This window comes from Opisthocomus hoazin, chromosome 11, assembly GCF_030867145.1.
Source record: "Opisthocomus hoazin isolate bOpiHoa1 chromosome 11, bOpiHoa1.hap1, whole genome shotgun sequence".
NCBI classification, from domain to species: Eukaryota; Metazoa; Chordata; class Aves; order Opisthocomiformes; family Opisthocomidae; genus Opisthocomus; species Opisthocomus hoazin.
Window position 1 is genome coordinate 14,507,518 of NC_134424.1, and position 26,058 is coordinate 14,533,575.

The window sequence follows — 26,058 nt, forward strand, 5'->3', positions numbered from 1 at the left end:
TTGTTATTGGTGAGCGGGTCCGTCCGTACGGGCGCGCGCGGGGCTGTCGGCGTGGGGGCGTCGCGCCACTCCCCGCGGCTCGCGCGCTGCCGCTGAGGGGAGGGAGAGGAGCGCGTCCGGCCGAGGCTGCGGCGCCCGCCTTCCCGTGTCAGCGAAGTGAGGGCGGAGAAGGGGGGCTTCTGGGCGGCCAGGTCGGGCTCCCGCTTGCCGGGAGAGCGCCCCGTCCCCCGCTCAGTCGGGCCGCCCCCGGCTCGGGGAGGTGAGTAGGGAGCGGAGGCAGAAAGGGACGTTCCCCCGCTGAGGCGCCGGGCCAGCGGTGCCGCAGACAGATGATGGCTGTCAGGCGAAGTTGCTGGGAAGAAGCAAGCAAACTTCTTTTTTTTCCCCTTGTTTTTGCGTTTGTAGTTACATGCTCTGCTACAGATCAGCGTGGCCTCCTAGCCCTGCTGTCCTGTCTCTGAACAGACAGAGAATTGCCACAGTGGGACTAATGCTATATCCCCGTCATCATGGAAGCGTGTTTTGCACTCTTGATGTTACTTGGAGCATCTCTTTTGAGAAGTCTCCTTTTATCCCTGTCATGTCGGTCTCTGCCACCCACCAGGGTGCTTTATCAAGAGAGTGTCACTAGCTAGTGTTTTTTGTTACCAAATGATAGCCTCAGCTGAGGACCTGGGGTTCCTACTTGTCTTAAAAAAAACCAAAGCCACTGCTGACCACAATTTTTCCCCTTCAGAAGCAAGGGTGTAATCAGTCCTAATAGACCCCCTACTTGCTTAGACTGGGTAAGCTTGGTGCTATAGGTTAGTGGCCAATTTTAGATGTTTAAAACTACCGTGAGGGTTCACTGGAGTTGAACTGATCGTTGTGCACTCTTTAAAAAAGAGCATGTTCTTGAATTGCCCTCTGTGACCAGTAGTGCTTGACCAAAGTTACTGTACTTTATTTTAAGAGTAGGTTGTTTGGGAGATCTGAGAGAAGTATGTACAAATTGCTAATCAAGAATATCCATCTAAATTTCCATTTATTTAAAAACAGATTGAAATATACTCTGTGTTAAACAAGAGGCAGCATAAAATTTGCACTCTTAAAGCTAACAAAAATAAAACCAGATTGTACAGAGTATTTGAATTTGCAAACTGGCTCAACTCTGAAATTACTTGCTATTTCATTTCTGCGTTCTTATGGATGATCAGTAACTTTTTGGATATGTTCGTTGTTACAGCTAAAAAAAGAAAAAAAGGCAGTTCTTGTGCTGGTTTTGGCTTTTTGTGGCCAGGTGACCTTAGTATAAAACCAGATTAGAAAGTACACAAAGTCATCTGGCAGAGCAAATGATTAACTGTTGTGCAGTCTTACTATGGAGACCTTTCTTTATGTTGTATCAGATCATGTGTTATTGTTAAAAGCAGATAAAGGAAAAGGCTGGTATTAAATTACAAAAAAATTAAAGTGTTTTGAGGTGAGGTTGATGGATTTTTTGTTTGTTTTGGGTTTTTTTGTAGGGAGTGGTGAGGAAATTTTAAAGTTAGGACTCAATTCAGTCAGTTCATTTACCAGCTCAGGTGACTCACCTGACTGAAAGAAGTCACACCACTGCTCTCTGTCCCTGTCATATGAGGGTGATTATAAATACAGAGTTCATTTACAAGGTATTTTAAAGATAAGGTCTTGTATCTGTAACTATTACGTGACAGGACACTAGCATATGTTCATGACCTATGTACATGTGCATAGCTTTCTGGTTTTGAGATCAGTTAACCTGCAATCTTCTGTAAGAAATGCTCTCTGTTTTGTACTATAAGGTGCATTTCCGTAGCAGAATTCAGGAAGGTAGCAACTTTAAATAGAATTGGGTTTAGTAAGTTTTGTATATTTACAGCTGTAAGTGGCAGAGGGGAAAAAAAAACCCACCATTTCTGGAATCGCTACGAATAGAGAACAGCTCTTTGAGAATTAAATATTTTGTAGAAGTAAAAACAAAACACTAACAAACTTATCTTTAATATATAGAAATGTGCTTTGGTATCTCAGCTGGCATGTAGCATAAAAATGTGTCTTGTTTCTGTTGATCTTAGGGATTCAGGTGAATGATTCCATTTACTTCAGTAGCAAGAGGGGAGCCTTTCTAATAATTTTGTAGTATACCAGGGCTGCTTTGAATTAGTAGTCAGCTTTTTAAGTAGATCCCTTATGGTAAAACATTCAGTAAGATATTACTAGTCTTGTTCTTACCTTTTTTGTGTATGTTTTTTACAAATGTTACCAGGCATCCAAAAGTTTTGAGATACAAATTTGACAGCAACAGATGAGATTTGATAGTAATGAATTGAAGAATCTCTCTGAATCATCTAATAAGTGTGGGTTTTTTCAGCATTGTAGGCTTTTTGTTAGTGTGTGATTTAGGCTTTTGGTTTTTGGGTTGGAAGAGGGTGGTGTTCTTTCTGCAAAATACTAAGAGGCCTTAAAAATGTGGGTAACTAACACTTGGCACTATGTAAACAAGGAGAAGAGCAGCCAGTGGGTCTTTAGAGGAGTCCAGATGTGTCCCCTAATGGAGAGAACATTTTGCCTCTGTTGGAGGGTGAAAGTAGCTGTCTGAATGCGGTAGGCTTTACTTGCATGTTACTGTTTAATACACTGTTTCTCATACTTTTGCTAGTGCCACCCTTGGATTTACCTTGAATTTGTCTTTGTTCACTTAATCTCACTGGGTTAGCTTTTACTTCAGCCAATAAATAGCTAACTGCTTTTAGTCATGTTTTGCAAAAATTGGTGTTAACAGTTTTGAGGTATTCTTGCCTAAAAAAAAAACCCAACCTTTTAAGTTTTGAAGTTGGTTTTGAATATAATCTTTGTTATTCACATTCAAACTTACTTGAAATGGAACTACATGCAGCAGAACGTCTGAGGTGGTAAAGTACTGTTGCAGCTGGGTAAAGAAGCTGTGGGAAAGGTGAGATGAAAGGCAATTTTTTTTGAGCGTGATAAGTAATCAAGAAAGATTATATATGACACTTATACCTTTTTAAAAAGACGAAAATACGGCACGGGCTATTGTGAAAGGTGACCTGGTAGTGGAGTAGCAATGAGTGACAATGGCAAAAGGTAGCAACAGTAAGCATTAGGGTTTCAGACCAAAGCCACCAAGAACTCTTGGTGGGGTCTCTTCAGCTGGTATGAACAGAGTCCTCAGGGGCTTTGTAGCTCTAAAGAACAAGAGCTTCATCTACCAAAGAGATGAACTCTACTGTCCCTGGGCAAAAAAGTGGTGCAAAATCCGAAAGGGAGATTAGTTTGCTGCCTCATCAAGCATGTGATGCTGGTAAGAGGACTGGATTTGCATATCCAAGGAGCAGTGACTTCTCCTATTACTGATTACTTAGGATTTTCAACTTAATCTTTATTGTGTTGTTCTAATTGCCTCTACAACAGTATTTAGCTAAAACTTTATAGGTAATTTCATATGGGCTGCAAGGGAAGTATTGATCATTTGTCATGGGCCAAAATAATGAAAAGTAGTTTTTGAGTGAAGGCTCAGGGTCTATTTAAACTTTCAGTGGGAATTCCTAGAAATTTAATCTGGTTCCTTACTATCAGATATTCTTAGATCTAAACCTTTAAGTTTTCTGCCCTGTGGAAAATGTATTTTCAGACTTATTTCTTACAGAACGATTTGTTGACTGTTTATAACAAATAGCATTCTTTTACAACTAAGCAAGGTTCTGTTCAAAGAAATCTGGCAACATTGGAATGCTAGACCTCCAGCCAGACTTTGCAGTAGATTTACCTCTGTGTATATGTTGTTTTAGAATCATGGAATGGTTTGGGTCAAAGGGCCCTTTAAAGATCACCTGGTTCCAACCTGCCTTTGGGACAGCTTTCACTGGATGAGGTTGCTCAAAGCCCATCCAGCCTGACCTTCAGCACATCCAGGGATATAATGGGATTTTGGTATAATGCAGACCTCTTATCTTTAGAATAAGTTCTCTTTTCATGTGAAATTTTTATAAACAGTTATGTAGAGCTGCATTAACATTATAAAGGTCTCTTAGATATATGGTGTTTCAATTTCACTGAATTTCTCAGAAATTAGGGAGCACAGTGTGAGCATCTCTTGCGACCTTCTGAGTCGTTACGTCCTGGTCCTATATGCAGCTGCCACCATGAACTCTGTTTAAAAGCAAGAGTGTTGTTATATTTCAGTGACCACGTTGCATTCTACAGGTCTGACTCAATTCAACATTGAGTAAATGAAAGTAATATGATTATTTTAATAATAACACAGTTTCTTACTTGGATAACATTGCTGAACAAACTAAACAGCTGGGCAAGCCTCAACACCAGATGGTGGCAAGTGGTGAGCTTCTGACCTGTGCCTAGCGAATGCGTTAGCTGGTTTGGGCCTATTTAAGAAAATTCTTTTTGAGAGATACCAAGATCTTTTTTCCCAGAAAAGTCATTTACAAAACCCTGAAAGAATGAGCATTGCCAACTGGGAGTTATAAGCAAACTAACCTGAAAAGGTTTTCTTCCGTCTTCCACAATCTCAGGGAGACTAAAAAGAAGTTACGATTACTTGGTCAACTTAATGATTAGCTTTGGAAAGATATATGCCTCCAATAAGCGTCTCTCTTAACACCACATATGCCTGTCTTTATAGATAGTTCTTGATAGTTTCCTGAAGAGAACACCTATAAAGGTATTTACTACTTTGGGGCTTGAAGTGTGTGGTAACTGGAGCCTCAGCTGTGTGCCTCAGGTTAATTTCATTCAGATTGATCCAAGAGAAAGAAATATTTTCTGAAATGTGGTTTGTATCAGTGCTTGTGCTGGTATTTTTAAGTTCTTTTAAAAAAAAAAAGGTGGGCTGTATTCAGAAACTAGCTGCCTATATTACAATCATTAAGAGTTGTTTTTTATATTATTGAAGTCCGCATTAGTTTCTGGATTCAAGAGGCTGTCTCTCTATCAGTGATCATGTTTTTCACCTCTTTGGGATAGAGAAATTGGTAAGCAGCTCCAAGCTCAGTACAGAAAGAGATGTATTGTTTTGGTTTTGACTTAATGTGTTTTGTGGGAAGGTCAAATAAAGGTTCCATGCAGAGACTGTAGAGGTAGAAAACTGATCTACCAGTCACTGCTATCTAAGAGGCTTTGCTTTATCTCTTTAGTAACCTCTGGACTTGGTGTGGAGTCTGAATACTCTGAATAACTGTCTGCAGTCAAGAAAAGGAGTCCTGTTGCTTTGTTAAGGTCGTAGGTTGACTTGTTGGGAACAGCTGTAATGAAACATAAAGGACTGCACAGCCCTTGCTCAGCACTGCTTTCCACTGACCTCTAGCACACCAAATATTCAGTAAGCAGTGGTTTTGTACATAGGGCCTTATGGCTTTTCTTTATCTCTATGCTTCGTGATTGCTGAGGCTGTTAAGTGATGGTTGAAGCTGAGCTTGCAGGTGGTCACTGCAGTTACATTGATGCCACTTCAAGATCCATTGATAAGTGCTGATAACGTGTCCTTGGTAAGATCACTGCTGAAATTGTTTCGCTTTCTGATAGTTTGGTTTGACAGCAGTCTCAATGCACAACACAAATCAGTCCAGTAAGTCAACATTCTTCAGCTGAACGTTTTTCTGATATAAAGCCACATATGGATTGCATTTTTCTCTGTAGAATCACCCTCAGCACAGTGTTGTCAGTTCTAGACAATGCCATTTCCTTAGCAATTTTCTTGCTTCTGTCTATTCCAAACGTTTAGTCTTGGGTTGTTTACAAATGTACCTAAAATCAAAGTGGGCATACTGTTTATTTCCTTAACACTAGTTGTTAGCCTTGTGAATTGCACTGAATAAACTACTCTGAGAAAATATAAAACAAGAAAAAATAGAGGGACAGGCTTTTCCTTTAAAGCACACAGTCCTGTGTGCTCATATGCTCCTACATCTTGTGCTCCAAATTATAAGTTTTGTTTGAGAGGGGTAACTTTTGCATACTGAAATTGAATATTATTTTAATTTTTGCATATTCTGAAAGAAAGGTTTATCCAAAATAAGAAAAGGATGAATCTCCATAGAGAGGTTATTCTGAACCAAAAGCTGGTTTTGAACATGTGATGTGTAAGCTGCTGTGTGACTGACAGATGAGCTTGAATATATAAATGTTATAGTAGGTGCGTTATAATGAATGAAATCAGAATTCCTTTTTCAAGTCTTGAACTTCATTACAAAACCTTTATTTCCTTTCTCCCTGTTAATCATGGGTTTTGGTCATTTTAAGTGTTCACTCTGTAGGATTTAAAGAAATTTCTATTGATTATAAACCTACAAGAAGGGAGAAATATCTAGCAGTAAAAAGATGTTTTCAAACCAGTAAATTTGTGTACTGCTTCTATTACTGTAAGTTTTGGTTTTATGTTGTAAAGAACGATCAGGAAATTTCATGTATGGTATGTTTCAAAAAAGCTGAAATGAAGTTATTAAAATAAGAAAAATGAATGCATGAATTATTTAAAATAGTTGGTGCAACTGTTCCTGTTAACTAATCCAGGCACTTGGAAGGCAATTACACTGAGCTTCGACAGCATTGCCAACCCACTGCACAGTCCCTTATGCCAAAAGCTATTGTTGTTTTATTGACCACGTTCACCATTACATATGCATATGAAAAAACAGAGGCATTTTCACCGGGATTACCCTAATAGCATTAAGAGATTATTTTTTAAATTTCCTTGGAAGGAAATTCACTTAAATGAGATTACTTATTACTTGACTGGTTTCCTATCATGCTGCTGTGTTTAGGTAAGTGGAGTCCATCAGAGTATAAAGTTTTTTAAAAAAATGATTTTATACATTAATGATTTCAAATAAAAGAGAAATACTATATTTGTTCACAGCTTCTTTTGAGAAAGTTAAGTCGATGTTCTGGTTAGGAGAGATAACACTTTTTGTCCCTCTTGGTGGCCCCCCTAGTGTCACCATTAGTTGCTAATTACTTGCAAACAAATAAACAATTAACTCCTCGTGCCTCTTGGTGGGAGAGTTTTCATTGACATGCTAAAACTTTCTAATAAAAGATTTTAATTAATGACGTTGCAAATCCAACCCCCTTGTCAACATAGCTATAAGGAGGACTTTTGGAGAAATGCAAGTACAGTTTACATGCTGTGCTGGCTGGAGGTGAAAGCATGGCAAGTACATCGCTATGTGCCGCTAATACATCAGCATCTCAGAATCTGCGGAAAGTGACTGGTTTTGTAGAAAATAAAACCACACAGTGCTCATTTTCAATTGAAAGTATTTTGGGATTGGAGCAGAAAAAAGATGGCATTCCAGCTGTGAAACCTCACAGACCATGGATGGATGCACGCACCAACTTAGGTAAGTCAGCAGTCTGTTATTTTCATGCTTCTACTGAAAACCAGTAAATTGAAGCTCTTATTTGCTTGCTTTTTCTAGTTTTAGGTGATGACAGTAATCCTCATCTGCAAATCCCTGTTATTTCCTATGAAAATCCATTATTTCATCCTAACAGTAATGCAGTGCAAGAGGAAGAAGTTTTGAAATGTGATAAGTATTTTTCAGTCACTGAAAGGCTGTCTTTCAAACGAGAATTGAGCTGGTACAGGGGTAGAAGACCAAGAACTGCATTCACTAGAAACCAGGTAGGGATTTTCATAGTATTTAATAAATGAACAACTATGTAGTTTAGTAAAATGTTGGTAGAAGCCTGTAACATCTGACAAATTCAGTATGATGTACCTCCGCAGAGTCATCGGGAAGTAGTGTAAATTAACAGTAATGTTGCTAATTTCAGCAGACCTGTGTTTATGCTTGGAATCAGAATTGGGCAAACACTGCTCACAAGTCTTCTGTTCAACAAACTAAGCTGGTTTCTGTAAGTTTTTCCTTTATTACTCCCATGAAGGTAGTGCTAACTATTCAACAAATGTGTTTTAATCTCCTCAGATTGAAGTCTTGGAAAATGTTTTTAAAATTAACTCCTACCCTGGCATTGATATTAGAGAAGAGCTAGCTCGCAAATTAGATTTAGATGAAGACAGGATCCAGGTAATTAAAATTTATTTGAACTCTGTAATTCAATCTATATGTACTCTCTGGTTATATAAATGAGTAGTTTGACAGCAGGATCAATAATTTTAATAATCTCAATTTAAAACAGTGTACACTTACACATGTGGTATACCTTCACTGATATGTGAAATGGAAGCCATTGAATTCTTTCTGAAATCTTAAACCTTCTTCCATAGCCTTGATGAGCTATTCATCACTATAATATTTCCATGATATCTGCTCTGTTAGTCTCTAGTTATCATGTACAGAACTTTATAATTTTCTTCATTTCAAAATCATGTGTATAGTGTGCTTGTCGCCGTATTTGAAAATCAAATTTGAAACAAACATTTGAATAATTTGTATGGATATCTAAGTATTTTGTGAGACTGTCAGTAGAGTGTACACGTGTTAAACCAATGTTTGAACCTATGTCTTCACCTGGCCAAAAGCAAAATCTACTCAGGGATTTTAATTATTGATTTCCAGATAGTCCAGTGTGATAAGAAGCATACCATAAACATTAGAATTTTGGCCTTGCCTTGATGCTTATTAAGCAAGTCTTATATTGGGGTTGATGGGAAGTTTGATGCTGAGATGAATTAAGCAGCTGAAGAAATACATCTTAAGACTTGTGTGTGAATTCCAGATGCTCAGGATCTTCCAGGATCTGATTCAGTGTCACTAAAGCTAATTTTAGTTTTTGTATTAATTCCAATGAAGCTGGTCCCCACTCTTCGCTTAAGGTGGGGGTGTTTTCTTCATCTGTGGTGTTAAAATTATTACAGGTAGCTATATGCCATGATTTGAAGATTTTAAATTTGTACTGAACTTCCAAACTACTGTCATTGCACAAAATACTGTAAAGTTGTGTAAATATTTTTAAGTTTCAAAGCTTATTCTGCTTACAGTGCTGTATTTCTGAAAAGCATGCCTTTTCTTTCAATTTTAGATCTGGTTCCAGAACCGTCGTGCAAAGCTGAAAAGATCCCACCGAGAATCTCAGTTTCTAATGGTGAAAAATAGTTTCACTTCCAGCCTGCTGGAGTAGAGAGAAGGATGGTTCGCTGTTACGATACTACAACAAAACATGAAGAATTACTGGAGTTTTCATAACTTGTGTTAAGTAATGATCATATATTAATTATGATTCTATCCATAGATTTGAAATATTATAATAACTTTCATTCAAATAAACTGTAAATACTTGAAGTATATTATAATCTACTTTTTTGTGGAAAAAGCTAATTTTTCCTATATATTTTAATAAGTGTTTTCAGAAAAGTGTAGATATTTTTGCAGTTAAAAAAAATCCAAACCCTAGGTTGCACAAGATTTTCAGCTAGTACGAATTACTGCGGCTTAACTCAAGATGACTTAACAAAGCTTCAGTTTTTTAAAAAAAGTCTGTTTAAAGTCTGAAATATGCAAAATAGACTCTGCTACCTGAAACAGATTGTGTGTTACATTGGAGTTTAAATAGCTTATTTATAAAGAGTATGATGGTTTTCATAAAGAACATAATTTTTAGAAAATATGTATCTCAAATGGAAGGGCTACTATTCAACTGACTGTTCAACTTGAGCAATTGTTTGGTGAAAAGAAGCTGAAAATTATAATTTTTTTTAATATCATATTTTAATTTAGGATATTTGCCCATTTCATGCTTCACCTTGGATATCTCCTCTCTTGTCAGCATCAGTGTTCCAGTTATGTAAGTTGCCCTCATTAACTTTTAATGACAGAATGCAGCATTTCACAAGATCAGATCAATTGGGACCAGACCAGATATCCAGATCATTGCCATTAATTTTTAGGTGTTAAAATCACTTTTATCAAACAGTACATGAGAGTTAGTTATCCTCATATTGATATTCAGCTAGAAGTCAACATGCATAGGAAAGCCTTATACAAAATACCCAACTCTTCATGGCCATGTAAGTATGGGTTTACACTGTTCTTTGTTCAGCAGAGCTTCAAGCACTTGCTTGAAGTGCTGGTGTCCTTCAATGAGACTTCAGCCTGTGTTTCTTACTAGAGGTAGATTATACATGGGCCCAGCTGTGTATACAAAAAATTGTTTTGTGTTAGACTGATGGTCTGGCAGGAGCACTGATTTTAAACGGTATTTGAATCTGTAAATCTGAAAGAACCAGTAAATGTCGAGGAATTTAGACATAAAACTTTGTTAATTGGGTTTTCCCAAGTGGCTGACTTGAAAAATGTTTTCTTTTGAAGCACAACTGTGTTTACAGTAGTCAAAAACCTGAACTGAGTCATTTTATCTGATTTAAAAAAAAAGAACATAGGGGAAAATTCTGAAAACTAGGGAGAAGAAATTATGTGAGTGCTTATGACATTCAAATTGTTTTTGTCTAATTCAGAGTATAGTTCTCAGACTAACTATCTGACATTGAAGGAATGCCTAGTCACTGAGCTATTATGTATTATGATGATGTTTTTCCAATTTCTTGTGGAAACAGTTTTGCTTTATACAAAGTGCTTTGATATTCACCGGAGGAAGAATTTGAGCCGAAGTCTTCAATTTACACACCTTAGCCACCAGGTTCTTTCACAGCCTGACACTCAGCTGCTATGAAGTCAGCTAGGACACGGAGGGCACAGAATTCAGTGTATCATTGTTAATACAGGCTAAATGTAAATAGCAAAAAAGGGGGGGGGAAAAGTCCATAGTAGTGCTTGTAGTGCTTTAGTAGTGCAAGTACAGTTAGATTGTTCCTCACTTGAACATTCTTGTTTAAAAATAATAAAATGACAACAGTTTTTTTTTTCCTGGTGTGTTACTTTCAAGGTAGTATAGTCTCTAGAAGAGGTAGGTGTTCAGTATTTTGAAGACCTGTCTCTACTGCTTCCAGACAGTTTTTGATTCCTGTATCTCTTCTAACATGCTCTGCTTTTCCTTCAGTTTGTGTTCTTTCTTAGGACATCTCTATATACTTCAGTTGTTACAGTAGATGGTTTAATGTAGCTTTGCTGAATGTTTGCAAGGTATTGCAAAATGCAGTTAGTTTAGGATTTTACAAGATAATGTTGTACCTGTTAGATCATGAACAAACCAAGTACTGCTCTTCATATCTCGATGCTTGTATCAGTGATATCTGCTGTCCTATAGAATGAAAGTTAAAAGGGATGATAGAACAAACTTGATTTTATGTAGTCTCATATTAGGCTACGGGTATTTGCCATTCTGCGTCTCTAACTTCATGGGCTCATTGCCTTCATTTTTGTAGAATCTCTAAAATCGTGATTTATTTGACTTTGCTCCTGGAAATCCTGTTTTAGTGTGAAAATAACAAACTTTTATCCAATATTGAAATGTTAATTATTCATGCTTTGTTGGATTTAGCAAATAACATTACTAACTGAACTTCTGTTGTATACTGCATTCAAAAATACTGAAGAGAAAATTCACCAATAAAGCAATTTAAATGGAGCCATATACATTAGGAATAGTTTTTAGAGAAAATGGACTCTCAATTCAGATACCAACCTGATCTGGTAAAGGTAAAGACAATATTGGGAATGTGTGAGTTCTGTTTTGTTTTCCTTGTCACCTCAAAACATATATTGCCCATAGCTTAACCTTATTGCAGGTAATTTGAAACTATTGTCTACTTTAGTGCTGGAAACAAGGTTTCCAGCAGTAACAGATTAGACTAATCTGTACAGATTGATGCCTAAGAACCTTACTCTATTATCTGGCAAATACCTAAATACACCTAATGTCTCTTATAATGGAACTTGTCTCAAGTGACGGAAGTCTGACAAAGCAATTTAAGAGAAGGAGTAGAATAATAGCAGAATAATAATAGCCCCAGCCCTGGTATCCAGCTCTCAATTAGCAAATGTTACCAGAAGGATGATTGGTGCAAGGTACTCAGTGTCACACATAGTGCTGAAGGACAAAAAGTTTAATAGCTTAATTCCATTATTTGCTTGGTTTAGCTTGTTCTTCCCAAAGTAAATGCATCAACAAGTTAAAGGAGAACCTCTAACTTTACAATTTATACCTACTTTGACCAGCATGGGTTTAAATTGTGGCCATCACTTACTCATCTTAAAAAATACTAGTCTGGACTTCACAGGATTTTCTAATCTTGTAGTTCCTGATAATACGCAGCTTTCTGGGCTACCTTGGTAACAGACGTAATACACTGTTACCTGTCTAGGCACAGCCAGTCCAAAGAACGATAGTGGATGAGGCTGTCAGAAGAGGCCACCATGCATGCTGAAATCTGCTGTTCCAGTTTTGCATACTTTGCTTTGTGAAGCCATGACCTCCTTCTATTCATTTTGCCTTACATCGGCTCCAGTGATCATTTGACCCTGATCATTTACTAGGATGATGAAAAACTGTTCTAGCCAAAAAAACCTTTCTGGTTGCAAGGCTTCTTGCTCTTAATATTGGCAAACTGTTATGTCGGCATCCATCAACAGCTACAATTTAGGCTAGGGTCGGGTTGGTAATGGGCTTCAGTCATTGACTGTTATGCCACTTAAACTTTCTAGTAGTGCTTTCCTGAAGCAAGTCCAGTGCCTGTGACCCTAACTGGGATGCTGGGCTGCATAATGATTTGTTTTAAATTGCTGTTCTTCTCTTAATTAGTGTCTATTTAAAAATTTTTTTCTAACTACAAACTTCAGCAACACCCAGTGCTGTCTGAAAAAGATGAACTATGCTCATGGTCTAAAAGCAGATTCAATTTAACTTATACCAAAGAGCTAGCATTTCCAGAGTTCCATTGTAAAACTATTACTTGCAGCATACATAAGAACATAGTTTGAAACTTAGTCTTGAAATTACCAATGTTAGCATTGAAAGCCCAGATTTAGAATACCACTTGTTAAATTGTCATTTAAAACTTTGAATTTGCAGTTTATTTAGTTTATCAAGTCTGTGCTTACAAATAGCAAGCTGGCACACCAGCAAATGTTATGGTATAATTTTCCTGTTGTGTGAGGGTATATCTACATTTTTCTCGTTGTTCAAAGTTTTATATTGCAAATACTTCTAGAGCAATGAAACCCAGGCCTTTTTATACTGGTATGCAAGAAGATTAATGCTGTGTTCATAACATTATTAAAAGGAAATGTGGCTTTAAAAATTACCCAGCATTTACATGATTTGATTTAACAAAAGACTTGCACAACAGTAGCATAAAATCATTTGCAAACACCTTCAGTTTACGTAACATGAAATTAAGCTAATTCTAAATAGTTGAGATTAACTCTCATGGTTAACTGGTAATGATAAAATCAAAGCTTTTTAGAAACTGGTTGTAAAATAACCTTTTTTTTTTGATTCCTTGGATTGGCTCAGTTTCCGTATCAGTTGTTGGGTTGATGGTCTTTGTTGCTTTGTTTTAAAGGACTTATTATGTAATTGGGTGGGAAATATAAGGTATTTTATTTTCAAAAAAACTTTTGAACAGTGGTGTTTGACCTAAATTATTATTTCATGTCCTGTTATTTGTGTCTTAGATTCATCTTGACTCAAAATCATATTATGTTACTTTTATTAGAGCTATTTAGAATATCTCATGCCTATTTGATAATGGAGCAGTAAAAAGACAAAGTAGTAATTATCGTTATGTGAGGGGGAGCTGGGGCTGTTCAGCACCTTGGGGGGGAAGGATCCCATCTGGTTGCATTACAAAGGAAGTTCAGGCGGTCATAATGTGCGAACAGGATTGTTAGTGAGGGAGAGGAATCTAGGGCTGTTGAAGAGCCATCAGTTCTGGATGCTTTTGTGGTGGAATAGTCCCTTGACTTGCATGACATGAGAGGGAAAAGGTTAGACAGAAAATGTGAAAGACCAGTCTTTATATTTCGGGCACCCGAAGCTGGTATTGGCATGGGCCAGCAGTATTTTCTTAGACCAAATCAGGAGAATCTCAGAAAGTATAAAGTGCTGTGTTAGCATGGCACAGTGTTAGCATTGCAGTTCTGCTTTTTCAGATTGACTATCAAAATAGAAAACTAATCATATATTTGCTGAGTTTAGAAGAAGAAGCAATAAACTGAATTTCTTCTAATACCTGTTTTTGCAGGATGTAGTTTTTTTAGTGATGAGGTAAGAACACGATAAAAGATGCATAGGGATATATGGGGTTTGATGTAGTTGTGGTACAATTGCCAAGGACTTTCATACCACCATGTATGTTTTATATTTGATCTTATGAATGTGGTATAGTGCTGGTATTAGAGAGAGCAAGTGGTGCATTGCGTGTGCCTTAATAAAAAATAAAATAAATGCAAAGAAGAACGAAAAAAGCAGTGAAATGGTAGATTTTTCAAGAGTGTTTTGATCCATGTTACAAATCAGTTGGTGTAAAGTCTAGAGCCTTTAGCAAACAGAGTCTCTGTCGATTCAAACAGGGCGCAAGTAATGGTTTCGATTCCAATTTTCAAGCATGGTCATATGGCTTGAGAAGTTATAAAGGTCTGTATGTGTGGCCTATAAATATGACGCCATACCTTGATTGGGAGAAAATACATATTCCTTGTTTTTGGATTTACAGTGCAATGTTTTTCCTAACTTCTAAACCAGGTTTTCCTCTGCTACTGTGATGGCTGGAGAACCCAATGAGTATAGTCTGTCATTCCTTTCCTTAATCTTGTGCAATTTGGAGCAAAAAAGACAAAAGTAAACTGGTGGTATAAAATAGTCCCCTTCATTAGAAGTTATCTATATTATTAGTCTTGTCATTAATCGTAAAATTTTAGGAATTTGCCGTTTTTAAATTGCGTATGTAAGCGTGTGTTTCAAACTCACTATCTCATTGTGACATCTTTAAAAAAAAATAATCTGTAACCTTGCAGCAACTTAATTATTGTACCTTGTTTTTCTCCAGTCCTTTCTTGCACTTTTAACACCTAATTTTTGTTTTACCAGTCCATGTCATTTTACTACTTCTAAGGTGATAAGTGCTTGTCCACAATTTCTAGATTCTGGGGCAGTCTTTTGTCTATGTATAATCAAATTATACTTTATATATTAAATGAAAACGAATATATATCTTTTAATGATAGATTTCACACACTTAATATTTAGAATTGTATTGCATCAATCATACTTATACTCCAAAATGTCTTTGGATTCAGTTTCTGTGGATGGTGCCATAGTAAGGAAATTAAGATGACAGCAGATCAAATATTCTGTATTAAAGATTGTTGGCTATATATTAGCTGCATCTTAAACACTTTGCTTTTTCATATTAAATCAGACCTTAAATTCATAAATCCCTGAACAGTGGTAACAGCATGTATTTGAACGGCATATGCAGCTACTGGGCTGCTTTTGCCCTCTTGTGGCCAGATGTTATAATTACAGTCCTACCTGTTAGATTAATTTTGAGTAAAATCTGCAGTCATGAGTTAGGCTGTGGGTGCATGCCATCATGTGACTACCTATTTTAATTGTACAAAATGAGTGACCAAATTTATGTTGTATGTGTATACAAATGCTTGATGCAGGGCCTGATTTTTAAAAGTTCTGAACAGGCAATATTGAACTGAACCTAGTGAAAATTGGTGGGTGCTTAATATTTTTGATAGTCTGAACATTTATTATTATGATTATATTATTATTATTATGATTAGCTGTTACCTTAAGAATTCACTTTTGGGTAGCCAACCTTTTAAAATCTTGCTTCTAAATTAATTAAGGCTGCTTTCATGAGTACACGTTTATAAGACTGCCCAACATAGTCAGTTTATAGTGGCAGAATCTTTTTACATTCCAGAAAGCATTTAACAAAGTGGCCAGTAACTCTAAAAAAACCCCATTCCTTAGAGTGTAAAACTTAGAATGACTTCTGGTACAATATCTACTAACATATGTCTTCTGTGCAATGTTGACAATGCAAAGGCTTGCCATGCAGAAACACTTATTACCACCAGACTTTTCATTTGTTGTTGTTTCATCGCATTAAAAGGATAAGAAGTGACTTTGTGCTGTTTAAATGATACGCATTTGTTAATAGTTTGTCTTGCATTTCAAAATGTTCAGTCAGGGTAAAATCTAAAAAAATGTTATAGTATCCACTTTAATTTCTTTCTTGATTCAAGTATTTGTAAGTTAACAGGTAGATATTTGGATATGAGGCATACAGTGAAATGCAATTCTCTCACTTCAGAGTTGGAACAGCATCTTATTCTATGCGACAGGATGTGGCTATCTGACAATATAATTGCAAGTTGCTCTAATTCATTTTGACAGACAAAGGAAGTCCTAGGGAAACATTCTCATGAGGCTTCAGCATTACCCTTAGAATGCAATTGGCTATGGCTAGATATTTTTGTGAAACGTAAGTTATGTTGAAAACCTCCTTTTCTTGTAGACATTCTTGTTTAAACGAGAAAACTGATCTAGTCTTTCCCTTCTCTCCTCAGTAAAGAAATGGTCCTGGGCAAGAAGTTTTATCACAAATAACAATGTAGTAGGAGTGGGGTTTTCAGTTATTGTTACTATTATCTAATTGGAAACAATAATTATCTATTGTAACTTATTAAGTTAACATGCATTAACTTTCTACAGAAGTATTAACAAATTTTGTTAATTGTCTTTGATCAATCTGTTATTATCTACATATTTATCTTACTCTTTCCAGAAATAAGCGGCTAATTCAACCCTCATATTTGACTACTTCAAACTTTTATTTTAAAAGAATGTGCTAGACTGTAGCTAAAAAGAACCTTGAGTTTGTTTGAGAGGCAGGGCTGTCAGCAACAATTGTCATTCCTAACAGGACCCTTCCTCTTTTTTTTTAGCCAAATCTTGTAGAATTGCTGTGGATTCCTTTGTAAATCTGCTATAAAATGTTTCAAAAGTCTTCTCTGAAATATTGTTATATATCTATTATATAAACAAAGACTGCAATTTCCATATGCTTCCAGCTTTCGTATTTTCTTTTGTTTGTGTGTTTCCCTTAGTGGGAGTAGGATGAGGTGCTAGTGACAAAGTGCATTCCCATCTTCTTCTATAATGGTTACACAATAGTAAGATTTTTTTAATTCTTCTGGCCATGCTCCTATTGTTCTGTAACAGTGTCTGTTACTAGTGTCTCTATGCATTTTAATTACAAAAATCTTCAAAACATTTTCTTTAGCCTTAATTACCCTTAGCTTTTGGCCTCAAATAACAAATGATGTCATCCTGAAGTGCTTGAGCAAATAGATCTCCTTCGGTTAAATGGGAAAGGGTTTAAGGCAGGTTACGCTCAGTGAGGGGTCCCTTAGTGTGCTAGGATTAATTTTGCAGACATTGCCACAGGATGCTGTTGAATTTCAGAATAGACTGTTAAATCAGGTTAGGGTTGTTCCTCCCACCCCTCCCCCGTGTTTCACTGCAGAAGGAAAATGACAGGCTGTCTGGATGGAAAGTATTGTGCTGTAATAAGAAAGGGCTGAGATTAGAAGTAAAACTGAGAACCTTTTGTAAAAAAACTTACTTTATTAATATTTCTAGCATTTATTCAAACTGCATTGTGGGCATCTTGATTTGCATTTTTAATAGTTGATTGAGATTAAATGCCTATATTGCAGAAAAATATTATTTTAAAATTGAACATTAAAAATATTGAATTATTGCTAAAGAATAAAACATACAGAACTTTGGGGATATGGTTGTTGGTTTAGAGTATTTCTAGTTCAACAGAATTTTTATCACAAAGTGACTCTTCCATGCAATTTTAAATTTTCTTTGCATCACAAATCTACTTTTCTCTAGAAGTGCAGTTTCATATTACACCTAATCCAGTGTAACAGAAGACTGCTGCTGAAAGATGCAGTCCTGCCCTGCTCCCCCTCCTCAGAAAGGACATGTGGCCCCAGAGTGAGTCAATTCAGCATGCTTTTGGAGCAGGGAGGAGTGTATTTGGTGGCACATCAGTAAGTTGAATCATCTCAGAGAACTGAGCTGTCTGTTCCTTGATTATATTCAGGTGAATAAACAGACGCAAAACTAAACAGAAATAGAGTTGACATTTGACTGCAAATGTTCTCTGCCAGCAGAACAAGTCAGCCTGTATACAATATTATATGAAGATTTGCATCCATTGATCACTGATAAATTGTTATTTTGGTGGTGAACAGAGGTAATTTTCATATAGTGACTGTTTGGTGTATTTCAGTCAGTTCCTTTTGATGATAACTTACATCTGATGCTAACTTGAGCCTTTAGGAATATAGGACTGAAACTTCCTTGGTCATTAAGTGCAATTTCCTGTAGAAGAGGTTAAGTCATCCAGAAAGGTCACAAGACCATTCACTCCCTGCTCTCTGAACTCTACAAGCCTCAAAACATCCCCAAATACCTGAATATAGACTGGAGATTTTAGAGAAAAAAGCTCAAATGTGTCACTGTGACATAGGAAGTGAGCAGGAGAGGAGTGTTACTGCCAATATGCTACAAGGGATTCTGTAAGGTCTAGCTTATTCAGCATTAAGGACTGGATGCTCCATTTCAGGACTTGTTGCAAAGCATCTGGGTATAAAAGTGGTGGCTGCCAGTGTCAAAGCAGAATTCATGCATCTAATTCCACTTTCAAGTCCCATCTGGACACAACAGCAGCTACTCTAGAAGTTCCAATAAATGTTTGGACACAGCAGGAGGCAGCTGGCTGCCAGGACAGCATGCTGTGCTCTGCCACTCACCAGACAGAAGCAGCCAGTTGGATGGAATTGCTCTGGAGGCTGGATCTGGGTTCCACGGCCCACACTATTTAAGCACCCACTGGTAGTGTCTGGGTGACCTTAGGAAGTATAGTGTGTGTTTATAGAAAGCAGCAAATTAAAAACAAAATCCATTACACCCAGGGGTCTTTTCCTGTCGTACTCAGGGGCAGAGTCTTTCCTGACTCCAAATCTAATTATTGGTTTAGCCCTGAGCATGTGTGCAAGACATAAAAGCAGGCACCTGTATGACTCTGCTTAAGTTTCCCAATCTATAAAATGGGACTAGTGATATAGATTTTTTTCTTTTGAAACTCAGTGTTTTTCATGAGTTTTTGGCCCATTTATCAAGGCCTAGTGATTTAAATGTTGTCTTGAACAAGGTAAGTATTTGTAACAATTGGTAGATTTGATTCAAATTTCGGTTCATTTGTATGGCCTGGGGTCACTGTCTCATCAGTTGGTCATCTTGCACTTGAGCATAGCCAGATCTTTTAAGACTATGGCATGTTGTAATATGGAGGATTCTACCAGAGTAGAATTTTTGGGACCCTTGACACTGATGGGAATGCTCATGCCCTTGGTGAGTGTCCACATCCATTTCAGGCTTTCTAATTTTGTTCTTAAGCTGTGATATTGGAAGATCTTTCTTCTTCCTTTTCATGCTAGGTGTTCATTCCATAGGTAAACCATTCCCATGTAAGTGGGACACCTTAGTGTAAGTGGTAATTTTCAAAGGATATGGTTTTCTACTTTCCAGTATCTGCCAGATGAAGTTCCAGAAGACCCTCACATTGCAGTTCTGGCATCTCATTTGTGCTTTTATGGAGTGTGAGATGATGCTTTGATTCCAGACCTGTAAGAGGTTTCTGAGATGCTGCTGAACTTTTAGCATACTGTCTGCTTGGTTCACCCTAGCTCATCCTCATTTTGTAACAGCGGGTGGTGTTTAGCAGAAGTGTGATATTGCAATAGTCATGATTCTCTGACTCAACTGAATACTTCTACAGGCATAATGCATGCTTACTGGCCCAAAAGTGAGCTGTTTTCATAACTCCTTTTGCAGTAAAATTCAGTCTCTCTTGGGAGAGATTTCAGTGCTAGAAATATGAAGTATGGATGGAACATACAACTTCTGAGTCTAAGAAGGAATTTTTGCTGAGCGATAGAAAAAATCAGTAAGGAATTTTTAACCATATTACCAGAACTTTTTATTGCACAAGCTTTCATGTTTTTATAGAAAATGCTCAGTTCTGACTGTCTGCTCCATGTGGGAGCAGCTGCTCAGAAAGGGGAAGAAAAAAAACGTTCTTTAGCTCTAAGCGAGAAGGTAGAGTGGCAACCAAAACCAGCTGTAGAATGCATGATATTGATACCCATGACTTTTGGATGTTATGCGTTCTATACTATTTCGAAACAAGAGACTGTTGTGAAAAGGACAAAAGAGCCTACAGAAAAGCAGAGTCCCCACAGTCACTTTTTCCCTTGCATTAGCTGGCAGCATTTTGGAGAATCTAGCTAAAAATGCTAACTGCTGTCATTTGATTCCTACCTCTCCCCTACACTTTTCCACAAAACATTTCGTACAAATGCATACAAAGCAATTAAATAATTCTGTATTCAGTCAGTTCATTCACGTTAGTGAGTTGGACATAGTGACAGTACAGAGATAATTTTTTTAAAATGTGTCATTTTGTTATTAGCACAAGCTGAATATTGGCATCAATGCTGATTTTGTTAGATGGTGTCTTTGCTTTGCGCTGGTACGTTTGAGGTCTTCGTAAATAAGACCGAGCATTTTTCTTCTTTCTGGGTACTGCCAATGTAATCAGTAGTAGCAGAGAGTTCTTCAGTAATTGTGCTACCTAGGAAATGTCACTGTTCAATCTGTATCTTTGTTTGTATTAAAATCATTGTAAGCTAGTGCCTCAATAGCACAGATAATGCCAATTTTCCTATTAGTTCTCACTTAAAAATTTAAGGTTCTCCAGCAGTCTAGGACTCTGTTAACAGAAAATGCCAAACAGATTTCTCCATAGTTTGTAAGGAGATCTGTTTGCAGGTCAATGGAGATGTGTTCAACAGGGAGTCACTGCTTGTCATAGGTGGTTAGGGGCAGCAGGGACATAACTGTCCTGTAAATAAATTGTACATATGTCTCCCTTTAGCCATGATACTGTGTTGCTTTATGTCCTTTGTAATATATTAAAACATAAAAGGACCAGTTATTTAGAGTTTTTATACAAATAAAACTATATAGTTTTAGTTTTCAAGCCTGTTTGGTCACTTCTGAGTAATACAAGGAGAAAGTAAATCAAGAATACCCAGATAGAACTGTATGGTGTACAGTGAAAAAACATGCTAAACTTTAATTCTGGTCTGGGATATACATGACCTTAGAAAACATTCATCATAAAATCAGTGAAATTCCACGTATAGAATGAGTAGTCTTACTAATCCCTTTTTCAGAATTCCAGCCTGCAGAGAAAATGCAAATAAAAAGTAACCATCATTTGTTCCTAGGGAACTATGTTAGGACTATGGCCTAATCTCCAATTTGTGCAAAAAATGTTTACTGGCAAGAATCCAATTTCTGTTCATGTCACAATGAAGGGCTATGACCATCCTGAAGTCACAAACCTGTTTTCAAAGGTAATTGTGAGTGCAAGAACTGTGATTCATTAACTTAAACAAGCAGTTTAAGAGAGTTTTATTGTATTATTTTTGCCAATAGTCACCAAAAGTGGAAAACCCTATGATGGGTGTAAAACCAGTACTAGTTTAAAAATTACCAACTGATCATGTTTCCTTTCAACTGACTGGCTTAGTGGCGTTTTTGCTTACTATCTTAATTCAAACTGTAATCTCTTTTATAATACTGATGGGTTTGTTTATTCCATTAGGATTGTGGTTTTGTCCAGTATTAATCATAGCAACAGAATCTACTAAAATCAAAATTTTCAAAAATAACTGGAGTTAAGTGATGTATAAAAGTGACGAGTGATGTATGACAAGGCCCTGAGCTACCTGATCTAAAACTGAAGTTAGTGCTACTCTCAGCAGATGGTTCGATCAAATGATGCCCTGAGGTCCCTTCCAAGGTAAATTATACCTTGTCTCTTACATGATTTTGAGAACTTCGGGAAAGGAGTTTGTAATTTATATAATTCATTGATATCAATCAGTTGCCAACGGGAGCTGCTCCGGAGCTGGCCTGATCGGCAGCAGAGCAGCAGACCTCGGCGCAAAGGGGGTTTTCCTGAGGCAGGGAAATGTCAGGGCAGCAGAGAGACCCGCAGGGAGCTGGCAGCTCTCGCAGGAGACACTGACAAGGCTGCGCACTACCAGATCAACCCCAGCCACCCCTATGCTTATAGAAAGCGGCCTGGGGAATGCAAGTGACCAGGAGCGCTGCCAACAGAGCGGGCAAACGGAGCCTGGTGCTGCAGTTTGCACAGGAGGGCACGCAGGGAGGGTGCCTCTTTGGAGGAGGGGCATTACACTGCCCGAGTGGAGACTTAAGTACACATAACCCAGCAACCAGGCACAGTTCCATGACCATCTGCATAGGTCAAAGGCACTCATCCTACCTGATCCTCAAGGCAGAACGGTGGGCACTCGTCTGAGGCAAAGGCTGCAGCTCTGGCTGGGGGGTCTGCACCGTCTACCCCAGTGGTGGCCGATGCCTGCACTCAAATGATGCTGCTGAAGGGAGAGGCCACAGTGCAGACCTCGGACTGCGGAAAGTGCCCAGACCTTTCTCCTGGGGCAGGGACAGGCAGCAGACCTGCCTGCAAAAGGTGTGCCCAGGTGGATGACATCCTGCAGCCAAAAACTCCCCCACCAGCACATGCAGAAGGGAGGGGGGCCAACAATGCACAAGAATGGAAACTTGCAACAGCAAGGACCACCTCCCCCGCAGCCTGAGGTGTCCTGGCAAAACCACTTCACCACTCTGCAGACTGAAGAGGAAAGGCCCATTACATCAGGAGAAACGCTGGAGCTGAGTAAGGCAGCCCAGTCTGCTCCCCATATAACAACCAGCGCAACTAAGAAACGGCAATGGGTGATAGTGGTAGGCAACTCTTCTGAGAGGTACGGAGGCACCCATTTGCCAACCTGACACACTCTCCAGAGGGGTGTGCTGCTTACTAGGGACTTGTATCAGGGACGTCACCAAGAGACTACCAAACCTTGTATAGTCCACTGACTGTTATCCGCTGCTGTTGTTTCACATGGGCACCAGTGATACAGCCAGGAGTAGGCTGAGGAGTATCAGGAAGGATTACAGAGCCCTGGGAGCAGTGGTGAGGGACTCTGGAGTGCAGGTAGATTTTCATCAGTCCTCCCAGTCAAAGGGAAGGGGTTTGAAAGGGTCAGTCCAATCTGTCAAATCAACGCGTGGTTACAGGACTGGTGCCACAGCCAGGGGGTCGGTTACTTAGACCATGGGAATCCCTTTGAAACCTGGGCTGATGGGGTCCATTCAACAGAGAAAGGGAAGAGCAGCTTTGGTCAGAGGCTTGCCAAGCTGGTGAAGGGGTCTTTAAATTAAAGTTGCCAGGGCAGGGGAATCTCAATCCATCCCACTGCTACCAGTTTGATGCCAGTGCTGGCAGTTGATGCCCAGAGCCTGGAGAAGGATCACAGGTCAGCAGGAGGGCACCTGAAGCGCAGCACCGAGGAACTCCAGCCAATAAGTCAGCTTCACTGGGGGCCCAACTTAAATGCCTTTATGCAATGCAGTGTGGGGAATAAACAAGAGGAGTCAGAGACATGTGCATGCCTGCAAGGCTATGAACTCATTGGCATCACTGAGACGTGGTGGGATGGTTCCTAGGGCTGCCGTGTTGGAACAGAAGGGTACAGGCTCTTTAGGAAGGACAGGCAGGGGACATGAGGAGGGAGTGTCATCCTCTATGTCAGTGACCAGCTGGAGTGTATGGAGCTCCTCCTGGGGATGGATAAGGAGCCAACTGAGAGCTTATGGATCAGGATTCAAGGCAGGGCAGGGACAGGTGATGTTACAGTGGGGGTCTGCTACAGGCCACCCGACCAGGAAGACCGAGGAGATGAGGCCCTCTGTAGGCAGATGGGAACAGCCGCATGTTTACAAGCCCTGGTCCTCATGGGGGACTTCAACCACCCCAATATCTGTTGGCGGGACAAAACAGCAGGGCATAAGCAATCCAGGAGATTCTTGGAATGCATTGATGATAACTTCCTTCTCCAAGTGAGAGAGGAGGCCACAAGGAGAGGTGCTATGCTGGACCTTGTTCTCACCAACAAAGAGGGGCTGGTGGGGGATGTGAAGCTCAAGGGCAGCCTTGGCTGCAGTGACTGTGAAATGGTGGAGTTCAAGATCCTTAGGAGGGCACACAGCAAGCTCACTGCCCTGGACTTTGGGAGAGCAGACTTTGACCTCTGTAGGGATCTGCTTGGTAGAGTGCCATGGGATAAAGCCCTGGAGGGAAGAGGGGCCCAAGAAAGCTGGTTAATATTCAAGGATCGCCTCCTCCAAGCTCAGGAGCGATGCATCCCAACAAAGAGGAAGTCAGGCCAAACCACCAGGAGGCCTGCGTGGATGAATGAGGAGCTCCTGGACAAACTAAAGCACAAAAAGGAAGCCTAGAGAGGGCAGAAGCAAGGACAGGTAGCCTGGGAGGAATACAGAGAAATTGTCCGAGCAGCCAGGGATCAGGTTAGGAAAGCTAAAGCCCTGGCAGATTTAAATCTGGCCAGGGACATCAAGGGCAACAGGAAAAGCTTCTGTAGGTACATTGGTGATAAAAGAAAGCCTAGGGAAAATGTGGGCCCTCTTTGGAAGGAATTGGGAACCTTGGTTAGCGGGGATATGGAGAAGGCTGAGGTACTGCAATGAATTTTTTGCCTCAGTCTTCGCCAGCAAGTGCTCCAGCCACACCACCCAAGTCACAGAAGGCAAAGGCAGGGACTGGGAGAATGAAGAACCACCCACTGTCGGAGAAGATCAAGTTTGAGACCATCTCAGGAACCTGGAGGTGCATAAGTCCATGGGGCCTGATGAGATGCATCCACGGGTCCTGAGGGAACTGCTGGATGAAGTTGCTAAGCCGCTATCCATCATATTGGAGAAGTTGTGGCAGTCCAGTGAAGTTCCCACTGACTGGAAAAGGTGAAGCATGACCCCCATTTTTAAAAAAGGGTAAAAAGGAGGACCTGGGGAACTACAGGCTAGTCAGTCTCATCTCTGTGCCCAGCAAGAACGTGGAGGAGATCCCTGAGGTTCAACAAGGCCAAGTGCAAGGTCCTGCACATGGGTCAGGACGATCCCAAGCACAGAGACAGGCTGGCTGGAGAATGGATTGAGAGCAGCCCTGAGGAGAAGGACTTGGGGCCTGCTGGTAGTTGACGAGAAGCTCAACAAGACCCAGCAATGCATGCTTGCGGCTCAGAAAGCCAACTGTATCCCGGGATCCATGAAGAGAAGTGTGGCCAGCAAGTTGAGAGAGGGGATTCTGCTCCTCCGCTCCACTCTGGTGAGAGCCCACCTGGAGTCCTGTGTCCAGCTCTGGAGCCCTCAGCACAGGAAAGACGTGGACCTGTTGGATTCAGAGGGCTGGAACCCCTCTCCTATGAGAGAGTTGGGGCTGTTCAGCCTGGAGGAGAGAAGGCTCTGGGGAGACCTTATCACAGCCTGTCAGCACCTGAAGGGGCCTACAAGAAAGCTGGAGAGGTACTCTTTACAAGGGCACACAGTGATAGCACAAGGGGTAATGGCTTCAAGCTGAGAGAGGGTAGCTTTAGATTAAATGTAAGGAAGAAATTCTTTGTTATGATGGTGGTGAGGCTGTGGCACAGGTTGCCCAGAGAAGCTGTGGGTGCCCCCTCCCTGGCAGTGTTCAAGGCCAGGCTGGACGGGGCTTTGAGCAGCCTGGTCTGGTGGGAGGGGTCCCTGCCTGTGGCAGGGGGGGTTGGAAGGTCCCTCCTAACCCAAACTGCTCTATGATAGATCAGAGCAGCTGGCATTTGATATTTATTAGCGATGTGATGTATTGTCTTTTAAAGAAAGAGGTTTTGGTCAAAGCGTGTAATACCAAAATGAACTGCAAGAGGCTCTAGTTAAAAAAGCTGAAATATGTATTGCGACATACAACTTCTATTGCATTTTCTGCAACTGAAGTTCCACAATAGCGTACTTCTCCACCTTCCTGTCTTTCTTAATATTTCATGCATTACTCCTTAATTGTTGAAGACTTATTTTTGGCCCGTGGCCCTGATCTTGCCAAGTGCCTGGCCCGTACCGCTGTGG

General features: G+C 39.6%; 1 protein-coding gene across 3 annotated transcripts; it reads left to right on the forward strand.

Annotated features, from left to right (window-relative positions):
* Positions 1–59: 59 nt before the first annotated feature.
* On the forward strand, positions 60–17,109 carry HESX1 (HESX homeobox 1). 3 transcript variants are annotated; one of them, XR_012765216.1, is made up of 5 exons: positions 60–7,379; positions 7,458–7,663; positions 7,968–8,069; positions 9,025–9,198; positions 9,720–17,109. XR_012765216.1 is itself a non-coding variant. In XM_075432310.1 (5 exons), exons 2-5 carry the CDS (start codon positions 7,187–7,189, stop codon positions 9,121–9,123), a joined length of 600 nt encoding a protein of 199 aa, XP_075288425.1. In that variant the 5' UTR covers positions 61–259; positions 7,121–7,186; the 3' UTR covers positions 9,124–9,284. The 3 variants fall into 3 exon arrangements, 2 of the variants coding, with proteins under 2 accessions (XP_075288425.1, XP_075288424.1); XM_075432310.1 differs by lacking the exon at positions 9,720–17,109 and having other exon boundaries at positions 61–259; positions 7,121–7,379; positions 9,025–9,284; XM_075432309.1 differs by lacking the exon at positions 9,720–17,109 and having other exon boundaries at positions 61–7,379; positions 9,025–9,284.
* Positions 17,110–26,058: the final 8,949 nt, after the last annotated feature.